The 11135-nt window shown below is 43.5% G+C and overlaps 1 protein-coding gene across 2 annotated transcripts in view; it reads left to right on the top strand.

Moving 5' to 3' along the window:
* The first annotated feature begins 830 nt into the window (after positions 1 to 830).
* MYH15 (myosin heavy chain 15) overlaps positions 831 to 11135 on the top strand; it is an 89647-nt gene continuing 79342 nt past the window's right edge. The window contains exons 1-7 of one of the 2 annotated variants that reach the window (XM_062623900.1): positions 831 to 957; positions 3741 to 3886; positions 4990 to 5093; positions 5623 to 5766; positions 7337 to 7493; positions 9060 to 9087; positions 9991 to 10084. In XM_062623900.1, the coding sequence (XP_062479884.1) occupies positions 3796 to 3886; positions 4990 to 5093; positions 5623 to 5766; positions 7337 to 7493; positions 9060 to 9087; positions 9991 to 10084 (618 nt within the window). In that variant the 5' untranslated portion in view covers positions 831 to 957; positions 3741 to 3795. The remainder of the gene's footprint in view (positions 958 to 3740; positions 3887 to 4989; positions 5094 to 5622; positions 5767 to 7336; positions 7494 to 9059; positions 9088 to 9990; positions 10085 to 11135) is intronic. The other variant, XM_062623899.1, reaches the window with a different exon arrangement.

The following is an 11135-nucleotide window of genomic DNA, read 5'->3' as shown; positions in this document are numbered from 1 at the left end:
AATACTTATTTTTCCTTCTGCTTTTATATTCAGCTTATGCTAGAACTGAAAGGAACCTATATATACCCATGGTGGTAAAAGCAGATCAATCTGCACATGTCAGTTGTTTGGCTATTTATGGGTTGAAGTGAAATGAAACCTGAGTTACTTATGGAGCTGGTTTTACAGGAAAAATGAGTTTACTATAACAAGGCCAGACATTGCCTAAACTCAGTCTTATAAATGAGTTTCCTGAAGCAAAGCAGTCACTAAAATTGATGCCTACTTTGTTCATTATCTGTGATTCACTTTCCAGGCAGAATCAATATACTTAATTTATTCACCGTCCTGCCTTGTTCATGAACTGGGGAATACCTGCGTATCCCAAACCTAAGCCTATAGGCTTGGCTTTTAAACCTCTGGGGCCCAGGAAGGGATTTAAAGCACTTGACTGGGATGTGAGAACCCACATCCTAGCTTTGTTGCTTGAAGGCAGTTTGGCTCATATAACCAAATTCCCTGTGTAACCACTTGTCCCTTGTGCAAGAAGCTTTGATTATCAAATTCTAGGGGAGTTATATCTGAGAGTATGAGTTTCCACTCACTCACCTCCCCCCCCCCCCCCCAAAAGAAAAAAGCCCATGGTAATTAAGTTCTAAGGCACTTGGAAAAGCAACACTTGCCCCTGTGAAAACACAGAAGCAGGAAAAGCTTCTTCCATGAAGTCATGGAGCAAGAATGGAGTGGCAAGGAGCGTGCCGCTCCCCACTGACATTCCTGCCCCCCTCCCCTCACCAGGGCGCAGCCACACGTGTCCCCTCCCCAAGCATTGTCTCCTCACTCGGGATCCAGCAGACAAATATAGGCATGGAGGAAAACTGCAGATGCCTTTGAACAGTTATCACCAGTGACCTTGAGATAGGGGCATATAAAGTCTGGACCAGGCAGAGCCGTGACACTTTCTGTGTGCTCTCCAGGGTGAGTACCAACCTCTCTCACTTCTAAAGGCGGGTGGCCAGCTGTGCTCTAATACTGTACCGTGGGTTTGATGTGACTAAAGTTTTCATGTGGCTTAAGGCTTTAGTAGTAATATCACTAAACATATAATTTATGCTACTCACCCTAGGATGCTGCTTGAATGCTAGGATAGCAAATACATGTTTCCTCTCTAGCATTAGTGCATTCATTTAGCCAGCTAGAATAACCGCTCAGGCAAGTGTCAGGTCCCCTGTAATTATGCATTGATTAGCCAGTACCTGCAAATCATGTTTTCTGCCTTCTCTATCATCTGGAAGAGGTGATGGCTTATGCCTTTTGCAATTTTAAGCAGTCTGCTGGTCCAAGGAGTTTTTTAATCCAACCTGAGTTACAACCCTTGGAGAATTACTGGGCTCCCTTTCAAAGACAGGCGATTCCTGTCGTTGCTGTTGAAGATGAGCCCTTAGCACTACAGTAGCTCTTCAAACAGCCCAAACAAAGAAAGGCAAGGAGCTTCCTTTTCAAGTCTGAATGCACCACCAGATTATTGGTGGTCCTGGCTGTGCCACTTAACTTTGTGTAACAGTAGTGGCTTTCTACAAGGAGTTCGTGTTTTCAAGGATCTTCCAATGGTCATATACAAGGGCTGACTCTTCTTGTTAGCTGGAACAGACTGAAAGGAAAGTAAATGTCTTTAGCTCTGTCTTGTTTTTCGCTACCACACTGCCTTTTAAAAATAATACTATGACCATAAACTAAACCTTTCCAATTCTCTTACCTGGCAATGGATTTGACTCACTGAGTTCTCTGCACCCACAAGAGATGCGCTGCCTGGGCTCTGACCTCTGTCATAACTCCAAGCACATGAGACTGCTGAAGATAAAAGGTTTCTCTCCTTGTAGTGCTGCTTTACACCATCACTTGCCCCTCAATATATGGTGGGGGGAAGAGAAGAGATAAGAAGGTGATAGCTGAGTAACTGTCCCTAAGAGATCTGCAAATGGAGCTAGGTTCAACAGAGTAGCTTAGAGCACTTTAGTGTATATCAGGACTTGTGAGAATCTGTCCCGACTCCTAGAGATTAACTCTGGAGTGGCTCCTCTGGCACTGGCATGTTTAATGGGAAATGGCATTTACATGCTCTAACGCTGTTCTGCTTAAATGTATGAAGTGATGTAATTCCATTGCTCCACTAGAGCCAAGGCACACTCCCCACAGGAGGCAGACTTTGCCACGCTACTTTGGAGTTGTGCCTTCCGTTGGGAATGTTGGTCCGCTCAGATGATGTTACAATAATTGGCAGCAGTTGTGCTTATGTAGGTCCCGCATCTTTAGAAAAGGAGAAAAGTTAAGGCTGCGAGTGAGGAAGAAAGTTTTTGCTGTACAGCAACAAGACAGAAGGTCTCGAGCTTGTATTGCGCGAGAGGGCTGGATGTAAAATGTGTGGCAGTTCTGCTGTCTTAGGGCTTTGTGTTCCCAAAGAAGAAATGTGTTGGAAAAAACCCTCAACAAAACTGCCTGGGTTGATGAAGAGATTTTATCCCTACCAGGATTTTGTTAGAAAGAAATGGATTTAGATTTTGAAAGACTACAGTGTCTGCCTTGATAGGGCTCTTGAAAATTCCTCCAGCTGCTCTGGATACCGCACAGCAAGTGAACTAAGGGACAAGGCAATATCTGAGGGTCACTTCTAAAGCTTCAAATAGCAGTCAAATGGTGTCTTGATTGTAGAGCAAACAGATCTGAAACTCTTAAATGGTGTGTACATTTTAGCAGTGGATCTTTCTTTATGTGTTCTCTTGACAGCACCCTGAGTATTTTACATAGCTCTGTGTAAATATTTATATGTGCATGTATATAGAATAATATATAAGTAAAAACATATCTGTATGATCACTTTAGAGACTACACAATCAAATTAATTGCTTGGCAGTACAAACCCAGCAAACTGGTCTCACTTTTACACCCGTGTTCCCTGTCCTCATGGTAAAAGGCTCCTAAACACCATGGCCTTGTCATTCGAGACAACAAGTGTAGGTATTAAGCTGGACTAATCAATCTAAAAGAAATACAAAGCCCTTGCATCAGTACTGCAGACACACTTGCTCTCTGCTATGCCTTGCTGCAGGGCTGCTGAGTTTGGAGGTACCAGCAACTTGGGAAGCTGCACCGAGCTGTGTCAGTCCTGGTTTTTCTAATGTGCTAATTCATGCAAGCAGAGGAGTGTGCTGCAGGTAGCAGAGCTGTTTCCAGCTCCAGTGCTGGCTTTCTCCAGCAGGAGCGTGGGCATACATCCCTGGAGCCACATCCAGGGTGTAGCTCACACCCTTGCAGCAGTTCTCAGTTTGCAGCAGGGAAGCCTTGCTCCATGATTCCCAGAAAATGCTTGCCTGAGACAATGCTTGAAGTGGCCCAGTGGCACGGCCCCAGAGAGATAAAGGGCCAGAACAGGCCCCTGCTAAGTGGTTTTTAAAATCAGAGCTTCAAATGTTCCTTCCTGCTCTTAAGCACCATTTGTGCCACAAGGAAGAGATTAAATTCTCCAGTGGAGATAACTGTGACCCATGTCAGTGTTTTGAACTCCCCAGGATCTGTCTGGCTTCAAGTAAGCTGAGCCAGAGAAGGATTTAACTAAGGGTGCAGCATAGCCCCAAATTTGTGTTAGGTATTTGCGTTTTAAATCAATCATCACTTTGATCAGCCTCCTGCCACATTGTGCTGTTTTGTGTTGCCTCCAATTGTCATGAAAGAGGTTTATTTCCCCCCCTCCCTTTCTTTGGCAGACCAGCTCCTTTTCTTTTTCCTCTTTGAGCTGTGCCACACTGAACCCTTGCCAAGATGATGGACATGTCGGAATTCGGGGAGGCTGCTCCCTACCTCCGGAAGAGCGAGAAGGAGCTGATGATGGCGCAGACCGTCGCCTTCGATGGTGAGTTGCGGTACCCTTTAGGCTGCCAGTGGCTGGTTAAAGGGGATAAGGGTTTCATCCAAGTGTAGTTCTGGGAGTGCAGACCAAAGCAGGATGCAAAGCCTCTGTTGTCCTTGCTGTACTGCCTCTGCTTGTTTGAGGTAAGTGGTTCAACCATGTTCTGGTTTCTTTATTCTGCAAAGTGATTAAAAAGCCCCAGGTAGTAATGAATAGACATAATCTATCGGTTTATGGTAAGTAATTAATTAACTGGATTTAGAAGCAAGGTGTATTTGTACTGATCTGCTAAAGTGGGGATTACGTCTTTGTCCATCTGAAAGAGAAGCACCACACATTGATGTTCCTGGAGTGAAAGAGATTCTGTGGCCTGACTAGATGTCTCATTATGTTGTACGTCTGTTTGATTTGCAGGCTGCATGACAATCTGATGTTAGCTTTTGGTTTCTCATAATCAATTTTTTTATGCAATGGGTTTATATGTGCCCTAAGGTGTCGTAGTAAGTATATATACAGCAATAACCACAGCATTTTGCTATTCAGAACAGTTGCTGTAACTAAAAACCTAAAGCATAGTGCAGCTACTCCACACTCTAAAAAGCCACATACATAACTCAGTGTGAGTTATTAAGATTTCTGCTTTTCAAGGCAAACCTCTGCAGAATGTGCAGGAATAAGGTTAAATCTGATGGCTGGCAGGCAAATAGCGTGGGCTGAGTTCCTCGCTCAGATCACAATTTTCTGTGTGACTTCTTAGCAAACGCCTTAATTTGGGCTTGGATCTCAGTTCCTCCATCTGCACGCTGGTGATGATGATTATGGATTTCCCGTGGAGGCTGAGGCTTAGCCAGCACTGATGAAATATTTTGACACCTTGTGCTGGAAGGATCTAGAGGAAACCAAGTGGTAGTTTCGAAGGGCAAAGAACATTTGGGAGCCCTACACCTCCTGCTTGGCTAAGCAGCTTCCCAACACTGTGGATCTGCTACGGTCGCAGAGGTTTTGTGTTGCTTGTGCAGAGAAGTAACCCAGCAGTACCACTTAGGCAGGCATGGTGTTACTGTTTGATGCAAGGTTGTGAAACCTCCATCTCCTTAATTTCACAGGGAAGAAGAAATGTTGGGTTCCTGATGACAAGAAAGCTTATGTTGAAGGTGAAATTACAGAAACCAGTGGTGGAAAAGTGACTGTGCAGACAGAAGATGGAAGGGTACAGAGCTGGTTTTGTCTGATCTGTGTCTAACCAGGCTGGAGCAGCAAGCTCCAGAAATTAGCTGTCCTGCTTGAAGCTCAGTTGCCTGTTTCATGAAATGGTCTGTGAATGGGAAGCCCCGGTAGCTGATGCCATGTCAGAATGACACTTGAAAAACCACCAAGGTTAAAGCAGCAATGCGGTGGGGGCTAAACTCACATCAGCCACTGCACAGCAGCAGGAAGTCTGTGAGCGGAGGTATTCCACCCAGCTAGTTCTGGCTTGGCCCCAAGGGTAGAAGCCCAGGCTGTAGCTAAATGCCATGTCTCCTTTTGCAGCCATACCACCATCCTCCTTGCTTTTATCATCTTGGCCTTCCCCTGTTCTGATAGCAGTGAAAACAAACAGTGTCACATTCATAGGCTGGGTTTGAGCTGAAGGACTTCCTTCTGTGGGGGAAAACCCAACATGTTCTCCTGTAAGGTGTGTGAAGCAACAGGAAATCCCAGTGTTTTCCAAGTGTGGCTGTACTCCTTTGTTTTTGCAGACCCTGACTATAAAAGAAGATGACGTGCAGTCCATGAACCCTCCCAAATTCGACATGATTGAGGACATGGCTATGCTGACCCATCTGAACGAAGCATCTGTATTGTACAATCTGAGGAAGCGCTACCGCAACTGGATGATCTATGTAAGGTTCATTGCAAGGGCAGACTTCACCCTTTAACGTGTTGTTGTGTTCTTCACATTCAGTTTACAGCTTCAATAAGTCACAAAACTGAGGTCTTGCTCATCTTTTTTTTGCTTGGAGCTGGCTTGTGCCTGAATACAGACAAAACAATGAATAAGATGGTGTCTTGTTATTGGTTTTGCTTGCTTGCCTAGGAGATGGATGTCATGGGACATATTTCCATCAGTCAAGGCATTGGAGAGACCTAGTTTATTTTTACTCACCTAATATTAATCCATGCCAATACCAGCCATGGAGATTTCTTTGTTAAGAAACAATGCCTCAAGCGTAGAGCACACACATAACTTTTTTAAGTATGAGCCTATCTTTAGTTCAGTAATTTTATTCCCTTCATTTTCAGTGCTGACATCTGTCTTGTTTCGCTCTGGCATTTTCCCTTGCTCTGTATCTTCCTCGTGACATCATTAACATAATTTCTGTCAGCACCAGAACAAGCTTCAATAACATCTAATTTCATGAGGCCAAACTTTTGCTCTCAGTTTGCTGCATTCTATTGTGTCTGAAATCAGTTAGGGGAATCTATAGGTTTTCTAGCCAATCCCTGTTCTGGCTTTTGGTGTTTATCAAAGGAGTGAATCCAACTTTTTCCCATTTAAATTCTGATGGTTAAACATTTTCTGCATTCCTCTAATAGCCCCTCTAGGACAAGTATGGCCTAAAGCACTGCTTTGCTTGCAGTTCAGTATAGGTAGAAAATTAAATTTGGCATCTTGCCTTAATCCATTTACCAGTTGGGGTTTTTCTTTTCCTTGTAGAAAATAAGACCATTCTGGAAGCAGGTCCTAATGCTATTCTTAGAGGAAGATACCTGGATTTTACCTGAGACTCCACTGAGCTCCTCATTCTATGTGCACATACTGCTTATACCCATGTAATAACTGGGGCTACAACTGAAAACTCATTCTTCCTCAGAATGACCAGGCCCCAGCTAACTGATACAGATAGCCCAAAGAGCAACTGAAGATAGATTTTTACCAACTGTTTTTCTTCAAAAGCTGGAAAAAGCTCTATAGCTTTGGCAGAATAACGCTATGATGTTGTTTTCTTTTTGAACACCCACCAGATATTGCCCCAGAGTGCTCACATCAAATCCGTAATGGGAGATTCTCCTCCTAAGAATGGAATTCAACAGGAAAGCTGTGACTTTTCTTTGTAATGGCTGTTTTCAATAGAAAACAACTCTTGGGGGCTAGCAAGGCATGAAATCAGACACATGGCCTCTTTGATGGTCCCTTGTTTTGATGAAGGGGCTGTTTTGGTTTCTGGTGGTTATCTTGAAAATACTTTTTCCCCTTTAGAAAACTGTTTAATATCTGTAGTTTTGATATCAATTGCCAGTAAGAAGTCACTTAGCAGACCAGTAGCTTTAGAAATCCGGATCCAAGGCTGAAATTCAGTTCAGAGTTCAAACTCAAATCAGAAGCTGACAACTTCAGGTCCTCCTTGGTTAACTAAGAGTTTCTTATTCCGTGAACAGTTTTTGTTACTTTTGTTATGTGTTCCTCTCTAGACCTATTCCGGTTTGTTCTGTGTGACTATAAATCCTTACAAGTGGTTACCTGTCTACAAGTCGGAGGTGGTTGCTGCATACAAAGGCAAGAGGCGCACAGAGGCTCCTCCCCACATCTTCTCCATTGCTGATAACGCGTACCACGACATGCTGCGTAGTAAGTGGCACTCTTTGATTTCAAATTTGGGTTTGCTTCATTTAGTTGACATCTCTGGTACTGGATGCAAGTTTGTGAGAGCTTTTGCAGTGTCCAACAAATGTGCACGTATATAATATGTCTATATACTGATATATATATATATATATAACTTTAAGCTCCCCTGACTGTCCCTGTGTAGTTTTGGTAACAGTGAACTCTGCCATATGGATTATCTGCAAGGTGCACCAATTTAGCTGTCTGAAGTAGGTAAATCCATTTGTAACAGCCATGCCCCAAACACCAGTGAGTATTTTCCCAACCTCAAAACCAAACTTACTGTCAGTTTATGCTCAGTATTCTAGCACTTACAAGACATAACGCTTGCAAAGATTAGTGAAGGCCAGTTATCTAGGGTGCTGCGCACACACAGAATCACAGAATGGTTTGGGTTGGAAGGGACCTTAAAGCTCATCCAGTTCCAGCCCCTCTGCCATGGGCAGGGACACCTTCCACTAGACCAGGTCTCTCCAAGGCCCATACAACCTGGAATCCACATCACTTGCATGAACTTGCCGTGGGTCAGTGTTGCGCTGACTGCCGAGGGTCTGGGCACCAACCCTGTGGCAACAAACTCCAGATTTTCCTTTGAAATTTTCTCTCTCTGACCTTCAAGTTAATGGAAAAAAAGGAGTTTATCAGCAGAGGGCAGCAGTGATGTGCTCACACCAGGTCCTGCGAGGCAGCAGGGTAAATCCCAAAGGGAATGTGATAGGAACACATCCTGCTATTACCTGGCTTTAATAAAGCGTGAAGTGCTGCAGCTGGGAAGGGACAGAAAGCACTGGGCAGAGGGGATGTGTGTGTGTGTGGCTGTAAAGAGATACTCTTTTATCAAGTAAGGGTGAGAAATGGTCAGGCTGCCCTGCGGGTAGTCTGTCATGCTAACTGGAATAAATAAAAAAGAAAAGACAAATTTGGGCTCAACAGCCTAAATTTCAGCTTGGAAAGTGGCTATGATGTAGCATTTGCTGAACTTGCTTAATAATATATTAAGGTTGCAAAGCGTTCTAATAAATGCTTATTTCTGGCTCGGCCACTAATAGCAGGGACACCATGAAACTATAAAGCACATGGCTAACTGAAGAAGCATACGTATGCATAGTAAGGAATGGCCTGTGAACAAACAGCGAATTATTTGGGGTTTAGTGTTTAGTATTCAGGTGTTTTAATATTGGAGGAACAGAAGACATAGTCAGGAGTAAGAAAAGGAAGATTTTGATGGCAGGAAATTACTTTCTTTATTATAGTTTCCCAGACACCGGAGGAACATGACTGACTGACAGGTCTTTAATACTGACTTGAACAAAACACGAGCGGAGGATTCAGGGCAGGGCTAGAACTTCCACTGCCGGAGGTCAGACTAGGTGATACTGGAGTTTATCTTTCCATCTTTGCTTTGTGTGATTCTCTCCTGTCCTTGAAGGACTGATTTTGGAATAGTTGATATCCATTTGCAATTATAATAAGCAATTTGTACAGCCTCCTAAGCCTACTAAGTTTGTATGTTTTCTCTCCCCTCCACAGATCGGGAGAATCAGTCTATGCTGATCACGTAAGTGCTTCTTTTGTGACTGATCTGAGACTCTGTTGCTGTGAAGAACTTAGAAGAAATAAAATCCTACCAAAATACAAGTTGTCCCTTGAAAGCTCAGCTAAATTGCCCAGAACTTGATCCAAGCCAAGTAACTGGCAATTTGGCAATCAGATGGCTGTCTTGAACCCCATGGGAAAGGAATAGCTAAGGGTTTTATGGAGGCTGGCTCATTTCTGATCCCCTCTCTGGTGCTCATTCCAAGGAGGTGTGAAAACAACTCAGCAGGAAGTTAAAGAAGCCTCTTCTAGGGTTAGCCTTGCTGTGGCTGCCCTCTTCATACATGGAAGACTCCTATTCAACGTGGTTGCTCTTGCTATGTTTAAGAGTGCTTGATTATGCTATGTTTAAGAATGCCATGTTTAAGAATGCTTGCTGTGTTTAAGAATGTTGATTAGGCACATCTAAAGGGAGGGAGATGACCAAGGTGGGAAAGAAGAGGCAAGCATGAAAGATGGATAGTTCTGCACAGTCCACATGTGCTCGCGGCTAATGCCAGCAAATCACTGTGGCTTTTCTGTACCTTATCTAACTCATCAGCTGTATATATGTATACCTCAGATCATCAGTCTGGGCGTTTATAACAAAACTTCGTGCCCTTAAAGGAAGCTTAGTGTACTAGATGTCTGACGTTAAGTCACATTAAGAATTAGTTGCTGCTGTCGTAGGCATTTGCCTCTTTGTTCAGTCAGTTTAATGGGATTTCAATGGAAATGGACAAACAACAGGCTGCAGAAATCAGTCAGTGATACTGAGAACTGCCTGTGTACAGTTCTCAGGGGAGGAGATGGTAGGACAGGAGGGTGAAAGGATGAGTTACAGCTGTTTGAGCAAGTGCCTGTGTTATCTTCTTCCTTCCTTTAGCGGAGAATCCGGTGCTGGCAAGACTGTCAACACAAAACGTGTCATCCAGTACTTTGCAACAGTGGCAGCCCTGGGTGAACCTGGTAAAAAGAACGTAAGTCTGCTGCTGGCTGTTTCATTTGAGACTCCCAAGGGGTTTGTGTTATGTGTTACATACAACTAACATCACAACTCTGCATCTTGAACACTGGACCATGTGCACACCTCAGCAGGCATGGTTAAGAAAAGCAACTGCTGGGAAAAGATACTGATGCTTCCAAACAGCGTTACTGAGAGCATGCTGTTCTGAAAGTAGAGAGGCAATGCTCACTTGAACTTGCCAGCTCCAAATGCAGCAATAAAACCACCCCTGGTTCTGAACAGCTGCTTGTTGCTACTGTTTTTTTCCAGGAGCTTTAGGTTTTGCATGTGTTCAGCATGTTTCTGATCATGTTAAATCTGGTCAAAAGATGGTGGAGCTGCAAAGATTAAGAGGTGTGATATTTTTTCACATGGAAAATAGTCTTCGAAAGGACCAGGATTATCATTTCTCATCAAAATATCTCTTTTGTCGAAAGCTTTTTTTGTCCACAAAAAGGAATGTTTTGACAAAGGATTTTTTTCCAATCAGCTTTCCCGTATTACTCTTTGTGCAAGTGCTGTTCTGCTTATAAGTGCTCTCTAAGGTTCCAGTGAATACTGTATTCATGCTGCTTTTCATCTTGTGTCGCTATGAGCTTATTAACTATGAGCTTCATTGCACTTGAAAGCTCGTCGCTCTTTTGTGGCGAATTAGCTGGCTCCTATGAGCTGTATTCATAAGGCCAAAATTTCAGCCAGGCTTGGATTCTGTATGCATAACTCTCATCACCAAAATCTAATGTACATTCACCTGAGGCCTGCAAGACTCTCTTAACAAATGATTGACTGGTCCAGAACCAGCTTCCTGCATGCAGTGAGGTTAGGGCTCATAATGGTGTCTGAGACCTTGTGTGCTCATGGAGCAATTGTGCAAAGAACAGATATTACAGCTGGAAGGTATTCCATGTAATTTATCTGCTCAGTTCACGTTTTATTTTCATTATCATCACCCTCTTCTTTTAATTATTTTTTTCCCAAATAATCCAAGAGTTCAAGTGCAGCATCATCTGCATCTGGTCTGTTTG

This window comes from Pezoporus occidentalis, unplaced genomic scaffold (genome assembly GCF_034315485.1).
Source record: "Pezoporus occidentalis ecotype Australia unplaced genomic scaffold, CSIRO_AGI_Poc_V1 ctg26, whole genome shotgun sequence".
Taxonomy (NCBI): Eukaryota; Metazoa; Chordata; class Aves; order Psittaciformes; family Psittacidae; genus Pezoporus; species Pezoporus occidentalis.
This window is presented reverse-complemented; position numbering and strand designations above follow the sequence as displayed.